Source organism: Sarcophilus harrisii, chromosome 2 (genome assembly GCF_902635505.1).
Source record: "Sarcophilus harrisii chromosome 2, mSarHar1.11, whole genome shotgun sequence".
Taxonomy (NCBI): Eukaryota; Metazoa; Chordata; class Mammalia; order Dasyuromorphia; family Dasyuridae; genus Sarcophilus; species Sarcophilus harrisii.
In genome coordinates, this window is record NC_045427.1 from 329,974,431 (window position 1) to 329,999,769 (window position 25,339).

The following is a 25,339-nucleotide window of genomic DNA, read 5'->3' on the forward strand; positions in this document are numbered from 1 at the left end:
ATGGAGGGAAATATAGTTAGCAGCCATATGTATGAATGTGAATGGGATTAATTCTCAACACAGAAGGGTATAATAGAATGGATTAGGTGCCAGAATTTAAAAATGTTATTTATAGAAACACACTTGAAACAGAAAGACATAGTTACTTTAAATAAGGGTCCAGATTAGAATCTAATATGCTCCATTTAAAGTAAAAGAAGCAGGGATCTCAGATAAAATAAAAGCAAAAATATAAACTTATTAGAAAAACATTTTGCCACAAATGTTAATTAACATTAAAATCAATTAAAAAACATAAAATCAAATATAAATGGCAACATCCGAATTTCTAAAGGAAAAGTTAAATGAGCTATAGAAGGAAATAGACAAAATTATACTAGTGGGAAACTAAAATTTACCCTTCTTAGACTGAGATATATCTAATCCATTCAATAAATAGGAAAGAGATTAAAAAGATGAATAGAATTTCAGAAAAGTTACATATGATAGACCCCTACAGAATACTGAATAGAAAGAAAGTAGAAAGGAATATAGCTATATATGGCACCTTCACAGAAACTAGCCATGTATTAGGACACAATAACTTTATAAACAATGGCAGAAAAAAGGAAACAATAAATGTACCTTTTTTGAGATCATGATCCAGCCAAAAAAAGCATATTCAAAAGGTCCTTGGAAGCATATGCAAAAAGTTAATTGAAAATTAAATATTCTAATCCCAAAGAATGAATGGAACCAAGAATCAATCATAAAAACAATAATTCCATTAAAGTTAATAAAAATAAGGAAAATATATCAAAATTTGTGGGGTGCAGTCTAAGTAGTCCTTAGGGAAAATTTTATGTCTGAATTTTTATTTATCTTTATTTATATATCTAAATTCTATAGTCCTAAAATTTATATCTCTAAACCTCTAAATAACAATAGAAAAAGAGGTAATGAATTAGACATGCAACTAGATACATGAATGAAAACAGCTATACATTCATTAAAAATTCCCAAACACATACAAAAGTAGAAATCCTGAAAATCAAAGAAGAGATTAATTAAAATGAAAGTTTAAAAAAATTGAGCTAAAAATAAAATTAAGAGCTACTCTTATTAAAAAAAAACAATAAAATAGATAAATCATTGGTTAATTTGATTTAAAAAAAGAAGATAACCAAATTACCAAATATGAAAACAGTGAATACAATACCAATGAAGATTAAATTTAAGCACTGAATAGGAGCTATTTTTCCCAACTATATGCCAATAAAATGGAAAAATAACTTAAATGAAATAGAAGAATATTTTTAAAAATTAAAATTGCCCAGATTAACAGAAGAGGAAATAGAATATTTAAATAATTTTATCTTAGAAAAAGAAATGAATAAGCCACTAAGGGACTCTCTAAGGAAAAAAACCCAAAATTAAATGGATTTACAAGTAAATTATACCAAACATTTAAAGAACAATTAAGTTATATAAAGTGAAGGGGAAAAAAGGTAAAGTGTTCTGTCAAATTCCTTCTATAGCATAAATAGGGCTTTCACACCTAAACCAGAGCAAAAACAGGGGAAACTACATTCCAGTTTATTTAATAAATACTGACGCAAAAATATAAATTGAAACACTATGAAAGAGATTATAGCAATGAATTCCAAAGACCATACTCTATGTAACACAAGAATTTTATTATTTCTGATTATGTTAAGATAGTTTTCAACATTCATTTTTGTAAGCAGTGACAAAGAGCTCTCAGCCCAGATATGGTAAGATTGGTTAGAGGGAAATTACAAAGATCTCTTTGTTAATGTTGAGATTCAAAAAGGAGACCCAAAAAGGCCAGGGGTGTCAGACCAGTGTCACAGGATATCTCAAAAGAATTTGTAGACTTGAACCCATCTCCCAGTCAAAGGGCAAAGTTTATTGTAATTGTAAAGCTAATTGAAGCAGCCTAAGTTCCAAAAAGATCTAGCAAAAAACCAGGAGAAAGAAGATAAATTTATAGGACAAAGTTAGAGAAACCAGAGCTTCATGTTACTTATTTGCTGATTTGCTACCTACAGGTAGGTGTGAGGGGTGATCTATTCACTACTGTCTCAGGAAGTTGGTTATCACTGACCAGCAGACTATCTATTTGATAGTCAGCAATGTTTGTAGGATTATCCTAAGGCCAGAAAACTTTTAAGAATCATTGACAGACAGACCGTTAAAATAATAGCAAGTCTAAGGTTAGAGAATCTCAGGATCATTGCTATATCTTCTCTAAAATCTAGGGAAAGAAATATATAACTAAATATAATAATATAGTAGGCCAGAAGACTTTAAAATCATTGGCAGACAGATTGTTAAAACAATAGCACTCTAAGGTCAGGGGACCTCAAGACGACTGCTAGAAGCTGTACTCTATTACTAGCATTAAGGAAAAACTCATTTGCTTTGCTCATATTTGGTACTGGATCACAGTCCTGGGTAACAGTCTCAGAGCAATGAAAAACATTAACACTTTTTAGCAGCTGCAATGAAGTGTGGACCCCTGATACAGTTCCACAGCAGAAAAAAGTGCTTGTGGTTGCTCACAGACTAGAGCATAGGACAAAAGAGTAGTAAACACCTCTCCTTTTATCATACCATCTTAAAAAAAAAAACTAAAAACTTACGGGTCTCCAGAATTATCGTTGAAAACAGCTGCACAAACCCCTGAAGCTTGGGACAATGCACCTGGAAGGGACTAGCAATACATTGTTGGTACAACTAGTCCAGCCACTATACAGAACAATTTGGAACTATGCCCAAAAAGCTGTAATATATATTAATAATAAAACTGTACATATCTTTTGACCCAGCTGTACCACTATTAGATCTACTTCAATAAAATAAAAGAAAAAGGAAAGTGATCCATATATACAAAAATATTTATAGGACCTCTTTTTATTGTGGTAAAGAATTATAAACTCAGGGGATCAACTGAGGAGTGACTAAATAAATTATAAAATATGAATATGATGAAATATAAATATGATGAAAAGAATGGTTTCAGAAAAATCTGGGAAAATTTATATGAACTGATGCAAAATGAAATGAGCAAAACCAGGAGAACAATCTAGACAGTAATAACAATATTTTAAAGACAATCAACTGTGAAAGACTTAATAACTCATCAATATAATGATACATCATAGTTTCAAATAACTCAAGATAAAAAATATATGCTTCCAGAGAGGATGGACTCAGAAAGCATATTACACTATATTTTTTCTTTTATTTTTCTTGTTTTTTGGAGGGAATACAGCTAATATGTAAATATCTTTTACATGACTTCATTTTCTAATGATTATATTTCTTATCTTCTCAGTTGTGAGAGAAGTAGAAAGGGAGGGAGAAAAATTTGGAACTAAAAATAAAAATTAAATAAAAGGCACTGTAGTTAATGGACTAGAGAGTTAATCAGGGAAGTTGTAATTGTGTAACATAAAGCTGTAGCAGAACCAATCAGAGATGACATTTTTTAAAGCTTCCTTCTGTAGCATATATGTAGAAGCAAAGGCAAAGTATGGTGAGAGTGATCCAAAGCTAAGTCTTGGAAAGACAAGATCAGCAAGATAATAATTTGGCAAAGAACTCAAAAGAAGAGAATAGTGTAGAGTGTTATTGAAGCATTTTTAAAAATTAAGAAAGTTTAGAAGTAACTTGGACAAGTAGGAAAGCTTTGAAAGAAACACCAGATTTATTATTTACTCTCTGTAGAGATCAATTTCCCAGATGATTTTTTGGTTCTACTTCATAGATAGAAATGTTCTTTTTTAAAAAGGATAAATAAATTAAGAATATTGTTGGTGTTAGTGTTTTGTCCTTCATTCTCAAAGAGGGCCATGACATTAGGGAAGGGATGCCATGACATGCAGGTGAATTGGATTTAAGTGAGGGAGTGCTGTGCAAGGTCACCTGCCTCACTTTCCCCTCCAGAGCCATCGGGGTCCAGTGACAAGATGTGGATCAAGATGACTGGAGGTGACTCTGGATGAAATGGGAAAGCTTAGTCTTTAATAGGTCTCAGTTTGACTGAGGCTACACCCATTTAATGATTTAGGCAGGGTAGCAATTGAGGCAAAGAATCTCCTCTTTCACCTAGTCCAAAAAATATGAATGAATGAATAAATTAATTTTGGAGAGGAAAATCCTCAGGGTTTCTGGTCAAAGCAGAAATGATTGCTCTTTAAATTCAATGTGTTTCAATCAAGACCTGATTGATTTAATGTAAATTCAGAATTTTAAAAATTGATTAAAGAAAGAGATGCCAAGCACATGATTAAATGTCTTGATTAATTCCTTGGTCTGAAATTGATTCTGCCATTGACTTTGAGATACACACTTTTTATCATCAAATAAATCTTTGCACAGTATAAAAATAAATCCTATATAAACAAACAATAACAACAAAAGAAACTCTTATTGTCTCCATGATATATTACTTTGTTTCCAAATATATTCAGCTACATAATCAGTTTATTAATATAGTCTATGATTCCTTCAATTTATTTCCCCCCACTTTTTTCTCTCAAATCCCATATGTGTATTCCTGTTCTAAGTTTATCTTTTCATTTTGCAGATTCTATTTTTTCTACAAAACAACTTGTCAAAAATAATAATTTTTTCACCTACAAACTTGTAAATGTTATTCCTCATTTAAAACCCTCAAATAGCAAAACACACCTTTTATTTCATTAAAATACACAAATCATGACTTTAAGGCTATGTGCCATCTGTACTTAATTAGCTGTAGCAAGACTGAGCACTAGGTTTAGAGTCAAGACACCTTGGACAACTCCGGCCTCTAAATCTTGTTAGTTGTGACAATAGGCAAAAGCCACAATATCTCAGTATTTAATTTTTTTCTTCTGTAAAATGGGGACAACTTTGACTGCCTTCTTCCCAGGGTTCTGGAGAGAAAGGAAGTGCTTTGTAAACTTAAAGTGCTATGTAAATGTATTCATTATTTTGCTTTTCTCCATTCCTTTATCTCAAGCACAAAATCCTCACAGTTTCTTTGATCCATTTCTCCCATGCTCAGCTATCATACATTCCAGGGTCAGAGAGTGCATATATGAGAGAGAGAGAAAGAGAGAGAGAGAGAGAGAGAGAGAGAGAGAGAGAGAGAGAGAGAGAGAGCGCGCCAAGATGGTCAAATATAGAAAGCAAATGAGCTAAAATGTTCCCAAAATTCCACTCAAAAGAACTTTAAAATGATGCCTCAAATTAAATTGTGGAGTGATAAAATCAACAAAAGATCAAGGTGAGACATATTCGCAGAACAAGCCAATTTAAGGGATTGGCAGAAAAGATGTAAGACACCAGTGTAAAGAGGAGCTCAGAACCCAACACACACCACTGCAATATCAGCAGTGGACCTTGTGTCTACAACAGTGTCAGCAGCAGCTTTAGAACCTCTCAGTTCAGACCTGGCAAGGGGGTCAGATAATTGGTCAGAAATATATCTGAGGGAAGGCGTTGATGGCACTGGATTCAGGACCATATTCCATTTCCTATACATAGTTCCAGATCACAGTTTCAGGGAGAAAAAGAGCACTAGTGTTTGTGATCACAAGGGTGCAATCCAGTGTGGAGTGCTTCTGGTCACTCATAAGGAAGCAAAGGGATCAACCTTCCAAGATCAAAGAACTGAAAAAAATATCAATTTAAAAAAACAGAATTGGCTAAATAGAAAAAGAGAAAAAAAATTTCACTGAAGAAAATAATCCCTTTAAAATTAAAATTGATTAAGTGGAAGCTAATGACTCTATGAAATATCAAAAAATAATAAAACAAAATTAAAAGAATGAAAAATAAAAGATAATATCTTATTGGCAAAACAACTGACCAGGAAAATGGATCACAGAGAAATAATTTAAGAATTATTGGGCTACCTGAAAGCAATAAAAACAAAAACAAAACCTAGACATCATATTACAAGAAATTATTAAGGAAAACTACCCTGATATTCTACAAACCAAAGATAAAATAGAAATTTGTTGCTAAAGAATCAATTTTAAAACTACATGAAATAATTAAAAACTTTAGCAAAGTTACAGTATGTAAGATGAATTCACATAAATCACCAGCATTTCCATATATAACCAAAAAAAAAAAACCCCCAAAAAAAACCAGGAACAAGAGATAAAGGAGGCTGAAGAAAGCAGAGGCAAAGGACAAGCTGCAAGAGCTCATGGAACCAAGCAGAGAGATAGGCCTCTAAGAAAACTAACCAGGCTATTTTGGAAGGAGAAAATAAACGTTTGGATTTTATCAGCTGGCTGCATTTTGAGGTGATTATTGATCTGAACTGAAACTAAGAGTGCCTCCAGAAAACCTCCCCAAGAAACCTGCTCCCACAGAGAACCATCTCATATTATATAAAAGAAGAGAACACCACAATTTACTACTAATAAAGTCCAACAGGAAGAGACAGAAAGAAAAATTTTCTTTTGTAATAACTGAAATAACATAAAATACTTGATAGTCTACCTGCCAAAGGCAAAGCCAAAGGTAATTAACAGATCAACTCATAAAGTACAAAACATTTGCCTACACAATAAACTCTCTGAAAATCAGAATGAACAACATAGAAGAAAATGATTCAATGATGCCAGAAAAATAGTCAGAAGATTTAAAAATCAAGTACCCTAAAGTCTGATTTAGTCTAATTTATTCTAATAATAATAAAATCTAACTTATTCTAGCTCTATAAGTCTGAATATTCCCACTTTTCCTTCTTTATTTCTCTGATATTTGATGTACTTTCAAAAATATTTAATTTATGGAGTTGGAACATAACTGATTCTGGAGATTAGTTCCATATCTTGTATTACACAGGATGGCAACAGTAGAAATGTGCTGTTTATGGTAAAGTTAAATGCCAGTGTTTCACTTAAAATCTATTGGAAATGATGTAATTTTTCTGTAATTACTTGTGATGAAAGTCTCAGATGTTTGAGGGGTTTGTTTTGTTTTGCTTTTCATTTTAAAAATCCTACAGGAAAAAAATCTTACAGGAAACAAAGTTTCTGACTAGAAATTAGGAAATAACTAACTTTTAAGAAATAGAAAAACAATGGTGATCAAGTGACTCACACTCTGAAATTTAATGATTTGGAGAGAATTCCTGGTGTGGAAATTTCCTCTATCAATGCAGATTAACAGCTCACTTTTAACTTATAGTTTTAAAGGTCACTTATGACACCAACAGATTATATATATGGCTCATTGTCATACAGCTGGTATGTGGCAGGGTCAGGATTTGAATTAAGATTTTCCTAAATCCAATGCCTTCCTCTCCACCAAACCACATTGATTTTTATATTGTACAAAACAGAAATCTTGTAAATGTTTGTTAGTTGATTGATAGAATTCCTAAGGAACATGAATTATTGTATTATTTTATGACTATAGAAAAGTTCCTTAACTTCTCTGTTTGGATACTCATCTTCTTACAGTTATGAAATACTGTAAGGATTTTTTAAAGGTTAATTTTAATTCAAGAATTTAAAACCTTCTAAGACTGTGACTGTGGAGTCACATAATCTTCCACTTACAGGGAAGAGATTATGTTTGTGTAGAAAATACAAAAGAAAGAATTGGCTCAAGAGTTAAGAGTACTCCGTTGGATTCAAATTTTATGTCTAGGATACTACTTAATGTAACCTACACTACAAAGTGAGGGATTTGGACTAAATGACTTCTGAGGTTCTTTCTAATTCTAAATCTATGATTCTATGATCCATTTCTTGAGACTGATTTCAATTGGTAAGCTTTCAAATTCTCACGATTGTCTTTGAGGTTACATGCTATAAGAATTCAGTCAATGTTGTTCCTAAGCCAGAGGTAAAAAGAAAAAAGGAAAAAAACCCCACAAATAATGTGGAGAAGCTTTCCCATCTACACAGTAAATCTTATCTTCCAAGAAAGACTTTCTTCACAGAGAATCACTCCTGAAAACCATGCAAAAAACACACAAAGCAAATTTATGTTTTATAGATAAGTCCAGAGCATGTCAATTTTAAAGTTGATTCTTAATTAGAATGTAGAAAATTTTGTCTAGTAAACATTTAATGTGTTGCCACTTTAGTTAAAACTCCTCATTTTCTGTTTTTACTTGTCTTAAAATTCAAGCCTTCTACCAATGACTCCATTAACATATGACCCAATGGCTTTTCCTCCTTTAGAAAGAGATAATAGCTGTATCACTTACCAGCCTGGATGGTAACACATTGTGCATCACTTTTTCATAGGCACCTACTTCCTCCCAAGTAGCAAGAAATGCATGGGTTGGTGTGAAGTTTCTTGCAGTTTTGGGAAACCCAGTGCGAATATATAGGGCTGCCTTGTTCAGGATCTCCACCGAGTCATCTTCTCTGTAAGAGATCTTTCCTCTTCCATTGCTAGTATCAAGGTCAGACAAGAAGGGAGCAATGGCAGGGAATTCTGTGGGAAAGACATCATTCACATATTGTCTCTCTCTAGGAAAGTCTTGTGTTGAGATGATGCCATTTGTACCCACCTGGTAGAAAAACAAAAAAGCATCTTATAAAGTCATATACCACTGGTATCATGCCATCAGTTATAACAAATTTTAAAGATTTGTAGTATTTCAAAGTTATATACCTACACTCCTACTCATTTCCTCCCCAGTAATTTTATCCTCCCAAGAGTTGATGCACTCCCTACTCTCAAAGGATGAAAAAATATTACCCCTCTGCCTAAAAATCTTAATTTCAGTCCTAGAAGATCTCATTAATCATAACCCTTCGTCAAGATCTTCTTGAGTCAAGAAAGTCGTGGTTTTTGTCCTAAATAGCCCTGGGAATTTTTTTATACCCCACTGTCACTGCTTCATTGTATGGAAGACGTGTACTCCTTTGAAAAAAATTCTCTCTAGGTCTGTGAAAAATCCTATCTATTTCTGAACATGATGCCCTGATATCTGGATTCCCCTCTCCCTCCCCTCCCATTTTTTTGACTGAAGCAGGTCCAACTGAAAATTTTATTCCGTTCTAGATGCTGGAAGGGTGTTGGGGTCAAGTAATAATATCCCGTAAAAGAACTATCTACAAAACTAAGAAAACTCCAGTCTCCTCCTCTCCTTTCTCTACCTCTCCCTTCTCCTCTTCTTTTCCTTCCCTTCATTACCTCTCTCTTTTCCCTCTTCCTCTTCTCTCTCTCTCTCTCTCACTCTCCCTTTCTTACTCCCTCCCTTTTTTCTTCCCTCCTTCCTTCTCCCTTCCCTTCTCTTTCTTCCTCCCTTCCTCCCTCCCTTCCTCCATTCCCCTTTCCCATTCTCTTTGTCTTTCGTCACAGAGAAACTTACATAGAGGCTATTGAACTGAGCTTCATAGAACCTCAGGGGTCTCTTCAGTTTTACCAAGGATGAACTTTCATCATCCCCTTCCTGCAGGAATTGATCCCCCCAGGCTTCACCATACTGAAAGAGGTCCTGTGGGTGGAGAGCTGAAGACAGAGGTACTAGCCAGTGTAAATGCAGCAGCAGCAGCAACACTTGTCTCTTTTGAACCGTATCCCTTTCTACCTTCATGGTATGCTCTCGGGATTGCTTCAGAAGCAGAGCGAATCCACACCCCAAGACAACCAGCCCAGAATCGGGTACTCCAAACATCCGACCAAAGACTCCCCGCTAGCACTCCAAAGCCAGGGTGGGACTCCAAGCCTTTTCTAAAATTCTGACTGGCTATAGCAATCCAGACAGGAACCAATCAGAGGAGCTACAGAGTCTGAGAAAGTTCAATAGTAGTGGCAGAAGCAGCATCTGGTTTTCGTTAAAAAATTTCTAGACCGAGGCCCTACTGAACTGCATCGGTGGTGGGAGGCGGAGGCGGCAGCTGCGGCGGCTGCGGAAGGAGATAAACTACACGAAAATCTAAAAGTCCACTGCAGCCCCCTTTCCTTTCTGCTCTTTTTTACTTTACGTTGGGAGAATTATTTTTTGTCGGAGTGGTTGCCAATCTACCATTTACACTTCTGACACCAAACAAGCAGCCCCCAGTTCCCAAAGGCAATACTTGAGGAGAAGATATGACTTCATGCTTGGCCTGGCTAGGGATAGGACTGGGGGTGGGGAAATGCCCGCGCCTTCCAGATGGTAGTCACTGCTAGCGTCCCAGTGCTTGGGGGACTTGTGTTTTGCTTGGATGGAGTTGTGGTAGCGTGAAGTTGTGCTTTCCTTCTTTTCTAACTCTTAAATGAAGGTTCCCAGGATCAGAAAGCCATCCTTAACCATTGTTTCTACTAGGAAAGAAAAATGAAACTCAAGGATAAATTCAACTTTTTATGAATGTAAATATTTGATTGGAAAATATTCATTTTCTCTTACAAATGCCAAATCATCGGAGTAGCAATAGTTGATCCAAAGAAATAATCCTAAAACCAGTCAAATGACTAGGACTGTCTCATCCCTTCTATAAACGTCGCATTACACACTTTAAGAGAGTAAGTGGGAGAGAAGTAATTTAGGATTGGTCAGCTTCCTGTCTTTTGCTGAAAGAAGGATCTAATAATAAAATTGTTTATTCTCTAATTCTTTATTTACAAGAGAGAAAAATCGTATGGAAACAGCTCAAATGTGGGAAATGAGTTATCATGTTTGCTTCAAGTGTATTTGCACTATCTCAAAACACTGAAGCCCATGAATATAATGAGGTGCTTTACCATTGTAATTACAATCCCAAAGCCTATTGATAAAAGTTTCCTGAGTAGTGGTGATCAATGTTCTGTTCCTGTGTTAGGGGCAGGGTAGAATTGATGAGTAATATAGAGTAGAGCTTGTGGATGCTCTTCAAGCCCTTGAGCCATTTGAAGTCTGTTTGGGCTTCAGGTACTTCTGGGTTCCGATTTCAAGAAAGAAGGTGGACCAAGTCAAAAGTATTTCAAGTTGCTGGAGGAAACTATTCTGGGAAGAAGCCATTATGAGAGGAGCTGACACTCTCCATCATATCCCTATGTCCAGTTTTTTATACAAGCAACTTTAGGGAATTTTTTGAGTTACCTCACTCCCAATGAGAGAGTACCTTTACTTTTGTATTGTCTAGTATATATTCTTTGATTTCTGTTTTGCTATCAAATTGGATAATTTCTTGGCTAATTCCTGAGTGTTTAATGAGATCTAGATTTCAGGGTTCCTGATTAGGGAACCAAAATAATGAGATTAGGATTCCTGGTGGTCAGGGCAGGTTAGTGGCAGGTTCGGGGTTCAGGGAACCAAATGAAGAGGTTTGGCTCCCCTAGATCTCCTTAGGATTCGGGGCAAAGTAGGGAGTTATTGGAACTCCTTTCTGGTGGCGCAGAGGTCCTTCTTAAAGGAATTTATGAACCTGAAAATCTAGACTGATAAAAAGAAGTTTATTGTTGGCATTGGGAAGTCAGCCTTTGCTATCATGAATAGAAAGACTGAATTTCTTAGTGGCAAGTTCCTGGCAGACAAGTAAAGTTTCTAGTAGAGAAATCCTGACAGAGAGTGTATAAAGTCTTGTTAGGGAAATAGGTGAAGATAAAGTGAGGGTAATGCTGACAGAGAATATCATTTCAGTGGGCAGAAGTTTGCTGCTATGCCAGGAAGAAAGAGAGTTTCCTTAGCATGGCATATTAGGTCCTCTGCAAGGACTGAGCTTAAAATTGGCTCATTTTATAAGCCTTGGCTACAAGCTGGGGGTTGCTCAGCGCAGCTTGAACTAGAATTGAATGAATCTATCATTAATTCAATAGGGTTGGAATTCTCCAGCTCTGGACTCAACTAGCCCCACCTAGATAAACCACTATCTTGGTTCCCTAGGGCCGGTCCCACAGAGGCAGGATTCAAGGAGAATCTCTCCTTCAAGGGGCATCTTTCCATCAAGGAGCTTTAAAGTTTTGGGATCCCCTTGTCATGTTGATGTCTGGAATGAACTCTTTCTTACTTCTGCCTCAATGAATTGTTCTCTTCCTTTAAAATGAAATTCTTTGATCCCCTCCCCACTATATTTGCTAATATTTTTCCTTTCAAACGATCTTGTATTTCACTGCTTTGTATACATTTGATTTATTCACTTTATAATTATTCTGTAAATGTTTATAAATGTACTTGGGTCCACCATTTTAATCCAAGTTTATACAGATAGAGATTACTTCATTCTTTGCATTTGCATCCCCACTCATTGCCTCATTTAGTGCCTAGCACAGAGTAGATATTAAATAAATTATTGTTGATTGATTGAACAGAGGTAAGAGGAAATTTCCCAGAAATCTTTTCCAGGCCATGGATTGTCTATTGCCCACCATTTAGAAAACACTCTTCTAATAAATCCCCTGTCTGACAATTCCTTCCCCAAGCCCTTTGAGACTATTCTTATTTCTTGAATATTTGCTTACTGTGGCTTATTACTACAAGAATTAGCATTAAAATGTATGTTTCTCAGAAGTGAGTGCAAGGAATAATGTTGTAAAAAATTATCCTGGCATAATGTCAGGGTTCTGTCAATAAAAAGTTATTTAAAAAAAATTTAAAAAAATAAAATGTATGTTTCTTATGCTAGTAAATATTACATATAGTCAAAATTTCCATTTTAAAATGCTGTTGCTGTTGATATATTCCCTGATTATAAAAGCTACATTGATATCAAAATTCTTTGAACTATAATTCTTACTAAAATTTTTAATACTTAAGTGTCTGAACTGCAAATTTTAGCCCTTCATTATATATAATCTAAACTATTTTATTGTTTGCAGTTCTCATCTCTTTACCCACATTGTCCAGGACAGGTAGACATAGCTTGTCCTCTGATAATACTCTTCCTTTTTTCTCATTAAATTCAAACATACACACACACACACACACACACACACATCATTCAAGCACAATTTTGGTTTCATAATAATAATTGCTTACAAAGTATCTCTTTAGAGTCTTCAAAATGCTTTACAGCATTTCATTTGAGTCTCAATAACCCTTTTAGATAAGTCTTGTGAGAAATAATAAACAGTTATATATCTATAGTAGAGGAAAACTGGAAGTCTGGAACTGGAAGTAGTCAGGGGAACAGCAGAACTCCTGAAACAAGCCAGTTGAAAATAGGTAAAATTGGAGGGAACTAGTTGTATAATTAAAAAAAACCAACAACTGAAAGTTGGACAAAGGTTATAGCTTAGCTAGAGTACGCATGCTTAATTTGCTTCATAAATACTAACTTTTCCTCCCCAGGAGAAGCTACAGCTTATTTTAATGGTCATGCAGTAGGAATATATAGTAAGAAGTGTATGTTGTAAGAGGATTGGGAAATAATGTTAACTTCATCACCTCAGCCCTTGGGGAGATAAGGGAGTGGCTTTTATGCCAGGAGAAGCTTCATTTTGGGCCTAAACCATGCTGGCTGAAGAGATAGGGAAAGAAATTGCATATGGAGGTGGAGATCAGTTAGATTCCAGGTACATCTTTATCTCAGAACATTATCTCAAAACACTTCCTGGTGGCAAGGTCCTAAGAATCATTTGTCTTTTACTGGTACCTTAGTATTACTAAGGTTAAAAAAGAAGGGAGGGAAAATAAAAGAAAGCAAAATGTGGAGAACAAAAGCTAATAATCCTAAAACTTTTTTGTACCTCTCTCTTAGCATGGGCAATACTAAGGGAAAGGGTGGACAGGAACAAACAAAACAAAAATTCAAAGGGGTACAAAAACCAGAAATCTTGATCCATTTCTTCCCTTTTCATAAAAATCAAATCTAAATGGAGCAGCTAGGTGACACAGTGAATAGAGCACCAACCCTGAAATCTGGAGAACCTGAGTTCAAATATGACCTCAGACACTTAACACTTCCTAGCTGTGTGACCCTGGGGAAGTCATGTAAACCCAATTGCCTCAGAGAAAAAAAAATCAAATCTAAAGTCTAATAGTGTGGTCCATGTCTTTGCAGTTCATGGTGCACTTCCTAATGCAAGGTGGTGATGATGAATCAAGAAAATCAGAACCACAACACATATGATGAAATTTCCTGTGCAATAATGCATTTCTTTTCTTAATATGAAATAGTGATGATGAATAGGAGTACATTTAGGACCATGAGGGCTGCCACATGAACATTTCTGGTAGAGTAACTCTTGTTCCAGTTTTAGGGTCATCTGTAGTAAAATGACTAAGAAAGCATAAGTCTCTTGCACAAAAACAATCCCAAGATCTAAGCTGATGTGAAGGCTCTCTTTATACTGTCAACCACTCAGTGTTTCCTGGCCCTAATGAAAAATCTCTGAGAGTCACCTTAGAAGAATAATATAAAATCTTTGCCCCTTTCAAGGCCTCTTAGAAATGGCTGTCAGGTTGAGACACATCAGCAGACACATGACATTTTCATTTCCTTTGTTCTTATGTTTATTATTTCCAGAGTCTACATCAATGATTACTGCATATAGACTAACTTTGTGAACTTCAAAACATCATAAAAGTCTCTAAAGACCTAGCAATGGTAGTTACAAGCAGAGTCTTAATTAGCTGCAAAAACTAAGCTTGATTATTGAGCAAAGTCCTGTTGTAGCAGTGAATTAACTAGATAGCAGACATAATAACTTGCAAGCAAGGGAAAACTTGTGTATTTGCTATGTTGTGCTCAGAGGTCTGTACAAGGAATACTTTGTTAGCTACTCCTTTAAACTTAAGCCCACTTCCTTTAGGTTCTGGGACATAGAAGGAAGAGTGTGCCCTAGTTGGGGGGAATTTTTGTATTTGTTTTTTTCTATATTTTCTCAGCAAAAATTTTCTTTAAAAGCTAATTGATATTAATTGATCATCAATTAAACCACTAACCAAAATAGTAATCACTGGCTAAATGATATTGAAGAGATAATAGGCCAAGACATATTGGGAGGAATACATTGAATAGAAGAGAATAAACTATAGCTTTAGGAAAACATTCCCTCAAACTTTCAGATATATTTTAAAACTCTGAATGGAATATTATCCTAGCTCTGGCAACATGACCTAGTAATCTAAGTGTACATTCAAAGAGAGAGTGGTTCCAGAGATTATCTAAATGCTACAAAGATAGCTAGACAGATATAAATATATATACTTACATATAAATATATTTGCATATATACTTAGTTTAAAGTATATCGTATATGTCTGAATATGTTACATGAAGATTTTTAATCTCTTTTCATTTCATGGATACCATGATTCTATCAAATTTTTTTCACTCAATTTTTGACAAACTATTTTTTCTGCTTACAAAACACTGATTAGATTTGCAGTCTGGCTTATAACCTCACTATTTAGCTAAATCTGAGCTGTCTAAAGTTACCAGTGGTAAATTAATTACTAAATCAGATGAGTTTTTCTAGTCCTCTCTTTTTTTAACTTCTCTATAGCATATCACTTCCGACTTTCTATTTTCTCTCCTACTTTCAATCATTTTTGAATTTTTGTTGATCTACTTTCTTGGTTCTCCTCCTATGACTATGACTACTATTTTCCAATCTCCTTTGCACACTCCTCATTCATAACATATCCTCCAACTGTAGGGGCTCTTTTAGGGGTTCATTTCTTTCTTCATACTTGATTACAGAATGATAAGTCAAATGAAAGTAAAGATACATGCATATATTTCACTCTCCATTTAGGATCTACTCAACATGCTAGAGGTGATGCTAAAGGTATATAATAAACAAAGACTGTCAAAAAAGCAGTTACCAAATCTCAAACATAGTACTCTCTAGTCAGGTAAGAGAAGAAAGAAGGTCCAAAAACAACCAAATTATCCCTTTGGTCTTGTTTCAACTCCCATTCTTCTTCTTCTTAGTAGATATGGAAGAAAATTGGGATCTTTCCACCACAACAAAATGCTTATCCCATACATTGGAACCACTAGCTGACACTAAACTAGCTTAACGAATAGATACTGTATCCATACTAACATACATTACACATAATGAGCCTCCCCCAATAAAATCTGATGTGCTTGAAAGAAGGAACTGTTTAATTTTTGTCTATGTATCCTCAGTATTTACACATAGTAGATATTAAAACACTAGTATCAATTAATCAACATTTATTAAGCACCTGCTATTGCCAGGCACAGTGCTAAGCATTGGGAATATAGAAAGAGACCAAAGACAGATTCCAATAAGTAAACTTAGACTTCAATGAAAAAAATAAATGTTAAATAAAAAAAAGAAAATGATCCAACACTCGATGAGACAGAAGATCCTGTGGAATGCAAAAAGAACATGAATTAGAAGACACTGCTCCTGAATGATTCAAAAGAGAAATGAAAATGACAGCAAAATTTATGTCCTCTACAACAAATATAATGAGCTACATAACTCAAATATATGACACCAAGGTTTATCAAAGAAACAAAAGTTAGAACACTAAATTAGGAATGAAGATATACAGAAATGAAGGTGACTTTAGAAGAGAAGCAGAAAACAAATACCTTGAAAGAAAATGTGCACAGTGTATAAGTAAAACATAAGACAATGACAGAAATTACCTAGAGGGGAGACCTCTAATCTTGCAAATCTTAATTGCTTAAGTAATTTTTAAAAAACTAAAGAGAGACTAGATAATTGTAGAAGTTATATAACTATATACTATTGTATTGCATTGCATACAATTGTAGAAAGCTTAGAACAGATATAAAAAGATGGATAATAGAGTAAGAGAAATTCTTTTTTGTAAAGAGGTGTAAAATATAATTAATTTAAAACCACTAAAGAAAACTAGTTGAAGGGGAAGAGAGGGAGAAGTAATCGATCTGACTCAAAGGAAAAGAGTAGAGGGGGAGGGGGAAACATGTACAGAAGAATTATATAACTAGATAAAAGCAAGAGAGAAAAAGGAACTAATAAGCTAAATCCCAAATAAAATGAAGTCATAAGACTGAGGGTATCCAAATTCAGATGAACTATATTGCTAATGAACACATGATTACATTTTTCTAATTATGGGTGATAAAAATGTTGACTATTTGGAGAACTTACACTATTCTTACTGAACTACTAAACTTTTAAGGATCTGTTGTGTCTAAGAGAATCTTGTTTTGTTCACAAAAACTTTGTGAAATAATAGAGGATATATTTACCATCAAGATTGACAAAGTCCTGAACTGAAGCCAAATGTCAGCTATTTTTCCCATTAAAGGATTGAAATACATCTGTTGATTCACTACACAGATGGAGAATTATAATGGCCAAAACTTTCTACCTTTTTTTATACTTCCATAACTAAGTATTAAAAAAAAATCAAGAGTTGCAATCTAAAATAAAAAGAAACATCCAAAAAAGTATGTAAACAAGGAATCTACCTTATAAAATGGGATAGGCAAATATTCAATATCAGTAATTAACTTACTCCAAATGTTGTATCATCCAAATTTATAAAAGAATATTATCTGAGATAGAAGAAAATATAAATATTAACACAACAGTGACAGGAGATTCAATATATCTCTTTCATTTTGGGATACATCTAACAGAAAAATTAAAAAAAAACAGGGAAAATATAGAACTGAAAAATTGCTCTAGAAACTAGACTTAAAATTTTATGATGTCTTCTAAATGAGACTGTAAAAAATATACATATTTCTGAACATCATGTTGTATACATTTATAAAAATTGACCATGCTTCAGATAAGTGTAAAAATGCAAAACTAGCCAATACATCCTTTACAAACGGTAATACTATAAAAATAGTCAGTAGTTTACAGACCACAAAAAAAGATACAGACCCAAATAGAAATTTTAAAATTAAATCCTAAATGGATAATAGGTCAGAGAATAAATCATAAAAAAATGAAAAACTGTATAAAAATGATAATAATACAACAATATACTAAAATTTTGGGATAAAACTAAAGTATTCATCAAGAGAAAAATCACATATCTATAAATGTATCTATACCAATATTGGATTACTTGCAGTCTGGGGTAGTGGATGAGGGAAAGAGAAGGAAAAAAATTAAAACACAAGGTTTTGCAAGGATGAATGTTGAAAACTATCTTTGCACATATTTTTAAAATAAAAAGCTATTATTAGAAATTAAAAAATTAATGTTGAAAATTCTTTTTACATGTAATTGGTGAAATAAAATACTATTGAAAAAAAAAACACCAAAAGCAACAATCACATGCAATGAGTATACACTAGTTCTTTTTCTAATACATGTGGGAGTAAATCAAGAATGCTCACTCTCCATGCTATTTTCTGGAGATGCTAGAAATAACAGTAAGAGAAAAGAAAGAAAATAAAGTATATAGGAGAAGAAACTATCTAATGATATGTTGGTATAATTGGAAAATCTTAGATAATTAGTAAAGTTATTAAGACAATCAATAACTCCAGCAAAGTTCTAGGCTGCAAAAAATAATCTTCAAAATTCAGCAGCATTTTTGCATAATAATAACAAAGCACAAGAAACAATTATTGAAAGAGAAAATCCATTTCAAGGAACTACAAAATGTATAAAATATCTAGAACAACTTAAGTGACTAGAGAATTATTAAATGCTCATGGCTAGGCTATACTAATATATAAAAATTACAATACTATTAAAATTAATTTAAAATTTCAATGCTACACTAATTAAATAACAAGGAAGTACTTTACAATAGTTGATAAAATAACAGCAAAATTTATTTTAAAAAACCCCCCAAAAGTTATAGAATGCCAAGGAAAACAATTAAAACAGGTAGATATAAATGAGTAATAGTATTTCCGGATCACATATTATATTACAAATGGGTAATCATCACAGCAATCTAGTTTGACTTAAGAAATAGAAAGATGGGTCAATGGAATAGAATAGACAAGAGATAATCAGAAAGAATAGAATTCAGTGTTTGATATTATGTAAAATATAAATTACATAAGAAAAAAACTGCATTTAATAAAAATTCCTGGGAAAGCTAGAAAATGATCTGGCAGAAATTAAGCTTAGACCAACATCTGTTACTATGAGGCACAATACATTTTTAGCATCTAGATGGTTTAATGAATGCACCATTGAACCTGGTGTCAAGAAGATCTGAGTTCAAATGTGACCTCCAACACTTACTAGCTAAATGACCATGAGCAAGTCATTTAACATGTCTTTGCCCCAATTCACTAGAAAAGGAAATGGCAAACCTCTCCTATATCTTTGCCAAGAATATGCCATGGACAGTATGGTTCATGTAATCATGAAGAGTTGGACATGACTGAACAACAATAAAAATACATTCTAAATGGAGACATGACCTTAATATTAAAGATCATACTAAAAAAATTTTAGAAAAGGATCATGACTAAGTGGGTTTTATATCAGGAATAGAGGGCTGGTTCAATATCGGGAAAACGACCAGCATAATTGACCATATCAGTAACAAAACTAACAGAAATCATATGATTATCTCAATAAATACTGAAAAAGGCTTTGAGAAAATACAACACCCATTCCTATTAAAAAAAAAAAAAACTAGAGAAAAAAGGAATAAAGTTTTCTTTGAAATGATAAACAGCATTTATCTAAAACCATCAGCAAGCACCATATGTAATGGGGATAAACTTAGAAGCATTCCCAATAAGATATTGAAACACAAATATCTATTATCACCACTATTATTCAATATAGTTCTAGGCATTTTATCTTTAGCAATAAGAGAAGAAAAGAGGAAACAAAACTATCACTTACAGATGATATGATAGTATACTTAGAGAATCCTAGAAAATCAACAAAAAACCTACTTGAAACAATTAACAATTTTAGCAAAGGGGCAGGGTTAGACTCACATAAATCATGAATATTACCAAGAAAGCCCAGCAATAAGATATAAAAAGGGAAAGGGAAATTCCATTTAAAATAACTGTAAAGAAGATAAAATATTTGGGAATCTCCTTGCCAAGACAAATACAAGAATTATATGAATACAATTATAAAACACTTTTTACAGAAATAAAGTCAGATCTAAAGGATTGGAAAAATATCAATTGCTCATGAGTAGGACAAACTAATATAATAAAAATGACAATTATACCTAAATTAATCCACTTATTCATTGTTATGCCAATTAAACTGCCAAACATTTATTTTATAGAGCTAGAAGAAAATAAATTTATCTGGAATATCAAAAAGCCAAGAATATCAAGAGAATTAAATTTTAAAAATGCAAAGTAAGGTGGCCTAGCTATACCAGATCTAAAAATATATTGTAAAGTGGCAATCATCAAAACAATTTGGTACTGGCTAAGAAATAGAATAGTGGATCAGTGGAATAGATTAGGTACACAAGATTTGCTATGATAATCTTCCGTTTGATAAACCCAAAGATTCCAGTTTTTAAGATAAGAATTCTCTATTTGATAAAAACTGCTGGGAAAATTAGAAAATAGTATGGCAAAATCAACATCTCAAACCTTATACTAAGATAAGATTGAAATGAGTACATGATTTAGATATAAAGAGTTATATTATAAGCAAATCAGAAGAGCAAGTGAAAGTTTATCTGAAAGATCGTTGAGAAAAGAGGAATTTATATCCTAACAAGAAACAGAGAACATTATGAAATATAAAATGGATAATTCTGATTACATTAAATTAAAAAGATTTTGTACAAATAAAACCAATGAAGCCAAGATTAGAAGGGAAGCAAAAAAGTTGGAAAACTGTAAAAGTTTCACAGCCAGTGTTTCTTATGAAAACCTCATTTCTAAAATATATTAAAAACCAAGTCAATTTTATAAATCTGTTCCTGGGCAATTAAGAAGAGAGTGTTCTATGGTAGGAGAACTCAACTCTTGAAAGAGAATTGTTCTACTAATGCATTGTTGGTGAAATTGTGAACTGACCCAGTCATTCTGGAGAGCAATTTGGAAATATGCCCAAAAGATTATAAAACTCTGCATACTTTTTGATCCAGCAGTGTCCCTACTGGATCTGTATCCCAAAGAAATCATAAAAGAGGGGAAAGAACCCACATGTGCAAAACTGTTTGTAGCAGCTCTTTTTGTAATGGCAAAGATTTGGATATTGAGTAGATGCCCATGAACTGGGGAATGGCTAACTAAATTATTGTATATGAATATAATGAAATATTATTGTTTTATAAGAAATGATGAGCAAAAAAGATTTCAGAAAAGTCTGAAAAGACTTACGTTAGATGATACTAAATGAAGTGAGCAGAACTAAGAGAACATTGTATCTAGTAACAGAAAGATTATGTGATAATCAGTTATGATAGGTTTAGTGCTTCTCAACAATGTGGTGATCCAAAATAATTGCAATAGATTTGGCACAGAAAATGCCCTTGCATCTAAAGGGAGAACTATGGAGATTGAAAGGGTATTAAAGCATACTATTTTAACTTTTGTTTTGTTTGCTTTTTTTTCTTCTTGTGGTTTTTCTCTTTTGTTCTGATTTTTCTTTTAAAACATGACTAATATAAAAATATATTTAAAATGATTGTGCATGTCCAACCTGTTTCAGATTGCTGGATGTTTTGAGCAGGAGGAAGATGAGAGAAAAAGAAAGAAAAAATTTGAACCTCAAAATCTTACAAAAATGAATATTGAAGACTATTTTACATATAATTAAAATATATATAATATTATTGAGAAGAAAAAAATAAGTTTTAAAATTAGAAATACATTTTGTCCTCATTCTTTGATCCAGAGACTTCATTTTTGGGTTCTTATCAGAAGGAAGCCATAGTAAGAAGAAAAGCTCCATATACATTAAAATATTTATAGCGGCACCTTTTGTGGTAGCAAAGAATAGGAAACAAAATAAAGGTCCATTAATTGAGGAATAACAAATTCTGATATATAACAATAATTGAACATTACTATACAGTAAGAAATGATGTATGTGGTGAGTATAGAGAAATATGGAAAGATCAACATGAATTTTTGTAAAGTAAAGTGATCAAAGCCAAAAAATAAAATACACAATAACTTCAACAATGTAAATGGAAAGAACAGTAGACACCCCAAATTCAAAAGTGTATGTAACAATTTATAAGGCTCAAGCAGGACCTGAATGAAGAAACATGAAAGAGCACCCCTTTCCAACCACCCCTTCCTGGAGGAAAGTCTACAGGTGCATGTCTTTGGGCTTTTTCAATGTATTAAACTGAGTTTTTTTTATTATTTCTCCAAACATATTATTTCATATATGGGATGGCTCTCTAGGAAGGAAAGACAAAAGGCACAGGACAGGGAGGATTATGTAAGAAACAGATTATATCAATAAAACTTATTTAAATTAAAACACTCTAGTATATTGATTGATAGATAAGGCAGTCTACTTATTAGGTCAGTGACAGAATTGCCCAAAACTACAGGTTTTATATGAGAGACAGAGACACATAGAGACAGAGAGACAGAGAAAGAGAAACAGGTAGGAAGCAGAAGGAGAAGAGGGAAGGCAGGAAAAGTATCTTTCAGACACATTTGATTGGTTTCCCTCTTCTGAAAACATAGGCAGAGAAATATCAGAGATTGTCTAGGAAGCATAGCATATAGAAGATTCCAATAGAGAGGATTTGAGAAAAGGGGCACAGTTGAGATGTGAGGCAAGAGAGAGAACAGGTCTAGGTCAGAGATAGCAGATTGATTTTCTTTTCTATATATAAAAAAAGAAGCCTTAAAAGTAAGGAGGCTTTTTGGACTCTGATGATTGGAAGCTAAAACTGATAGGAAGACACAAAAATCAGACCTTGAAACAGTAAAAGTAGAGAAACTCATTTAAGAGCTCTAGAGGCCTTATAGGAATCATAGCCTGCTTTTCTCAAAATTGAAACCAGAGTTTTACTGCAACACACTTGGACTTCAATGTTAAGATCTAGATATAATGGTGATTGATACTGATATTAGAAACAAATTATTATGCAACATTAATATATTTGTTCCATTTTTCATCTATTTGCTATCCCAATGTTTTCTTCTATGAATGACCTTGGGATGATTAGACTTATTTAAATAATATGCCAAGAGGTTGTTTTTTCCCAGACTTGGTTTTTTTGAAATACTATTGATCTTCACTACTTTACACACTGTTGTTGCTAGTAATCTTGTTCTAATCTCCTTTATAGTGTTTTTAAAATAAGATTGCATTCTGTAACAATGTCTTTATTTTTCATTTCTCACTTTTTGGCAAGGAATTAGAATGTTTATTAACTAAGACAGTGCCTTGATTTTGCTGATTTCCTCATTGTGACTATTTTGCATAAAATAACTCTTAGGAAATGGTAATAATCAAGGACAATATCTCTTTCTTTTTCCATCTACTATTTTTTTTTTTAATTTTAGCATTGATGACTTATTTGAATAGGCCAAATTAAAGTTGTTATAATTGTTCACATATCCAATAGTTTCTCTATCACTTCCTTTTCCCTTCCTCCTACCATCTAGGTAGCCAAAAGGGAAGGCTAACATGTACAAACTGGAAATCATCAACTATATCTTAGAATGAGATAGAGGACATTCACCCTGTCATACCTCAGACCTTACTATTTGTTCTGACATTGAATCTTAAGATTTTCCAGGCTGCCCTTCTACTGAATCCTTCGAAACAACCCTCAAGTATTGTATTCTGATATTGTATGCTGATATACCCAAGCTTTGACACCTATCCTGATGTTTCACTTAGTACTTCAGTATACAACTGAACTCTCTTATAGTTCTGTCTGAACTCTGTCCTCATTGTCTGGAGAAAATAGACACCTTTTCCTATATTTTCTATTTATTTCTCCAGTATTTAACATAGTGCTTGTCACATAGAAAATACTTTATAAATGCTTTTTAAAATTCACTCATTCATCTGTTCATTTATGTTTAAGCTTTCTCTCAATTTGATGTTGCTTTTAACCTTTCTCTAAATGATTGATGACTTGGCAACTGATTGTTATAAGACACACATCAGTAACCAAGCATTTTTATTGTTAAGAGATAATCAATGTGCCTTTTTTGTTATGGCATTTGACATTATGTTTAATAATTTTCATTTAAGTGGAATGGATGTAAAGCCTTCTCAAAAAACTGACCCCTTCCATAATTTAGGGTTATAGTTCCAGGGGGAAAAAAACCTTGTTTGTAATCTTGCTTAATCTTGAACAAGATCTTTGTTCAAGATTTGTAATCCATAGTCCCCCTATTCTTGAAACCTGGGGGGGGGGGGGCAGAGCCAGGATGGTGGAGAGGACAAATGTCATTCTAAGCTCCCCTTCTACCCTCACTACTAATTACCAAATTCACCCTCAGAAATAGTGATCATCTGGTAAAATCCACGAATATTAAGAGTACAACAAATTATCAGCCAAAGATAATCTGGAAGATGACCAGAAAAGGTTTGTCCTGATGGGGGAGGGAAGGCCAGCACAAGCAGAAAGGCAAAACACAGAGGCTAACACATTGAGCCGACCGGGGGTGGGGGCAGTCTCTGTGGGTGGAGAATTTGCAGTGAGGACTCTACCCCAGGTTGGCTACTCTGCTTTGGTTGCAAAGCAGTACATCAGCAGAGAAATTACACAAATACCAAAGGTAGAGTGTATTCCAAAAACGCCAGAATTTAATAGGACCTGGCCACACCCACCCAGTACTGGAAGTGACTCAGCATGGACCACAGCGCAGTTGTGCAGCCTCATTCTGCAGTGCAAGGCTTTTGCCCAGGGCAGCCACACTTCTACGCAGCACGGGGGCTGTGCCTGGGGCAGCCACAATTCTGCACAGGGTGGGGCTCTGGTCAGGGCAGTGAAACTTCTGCTGTGGGGCTCTTCCCAAGGCACTTCCACAGCTCGGCCGCTCTTTACAACCCATTTGCAGGACAGCTACTGTCCATCTATCTATTCTTGTTCTGTAGAGGAAGCTGGTAACTTCCTTACCCTGAAAGCAGACCCTAAGGGCTTCTTAAAAAATGAGTTAAAAAGCCAAGCGAACTCTAACTATAGATAGCTTCTATACAGAGAGAGAGCAGGTTTTCAACCCCGAAGAAACTAATAGCAGACAGTCTCCAGACAAAACCCCAAAGGAGGATGTAATCTGATCCCCAACACACAAGGCTCTCCTAGAACAAATAAAAGATCTTTAAAAACAGCTAGAAGAAAAATGGGGAAAGAAAAGAGAAGCTCTGCAAGAGAGTACAGAAAAGGCATATAATTCTATTAAAGAAAAATGTGATAAAGTGGAAAAGAAAACAACTTCCTGAAATGTGAATTGAAAAAGGTAAAGAACTCCCAGGGAAACAGAATGTGTGAATTGGAAAAGATTTAAAAAGCTCACAGGAAAGTAGGATTTGTGAATTGGGAAAAGAAAATAACTCAGTAAAAAAAAAAAATTAGTGAAATGCAAAA

The 25,339-nt window shown here is 33.9% G+C and overlaps 1 protein-coding gene and 1 long non-coding RNA gene across 5 annotated transcripts in view; one reads left to right on the forward strand and one right to left on the reverse strand.

Moving 5' to 3' along the window:
* The window catches only part of NID2 (nidogen 2), a 93,925-nt gene extending 83,867 nt beyond the window's left edge, over positions 1-10,058 (reverse strand). For both annotated transcript variants that reach the window (XM_031952830.1, XM_003758812.4), the window contains exons 1-2: positions 9,347-10,058; positions 8,231-8,539 (exon numbers count right to left, since the gene is read on the reverse strand). In XM_031952830.1, coding sequence (XP_031808690.1) covers positions 8,231-8,539; positions 9,347-9,652 — 615 coding nt within the window. In that variant the 5' untranslated portion in view covers positions 9,653-10,058. The remainder of the gene's footprint in view (positions 1-8,230; positions 8,540-9,346) is intronic.
* The window catches only part of LOC111718795, a 108,136-nt gene that overhangs the window by 53,815 nt on the left and 28,982 nt on the right, over positions 1-25,339 (forward strand). The gene's annotated exons all lie outside the window — the stretch shown is intronic.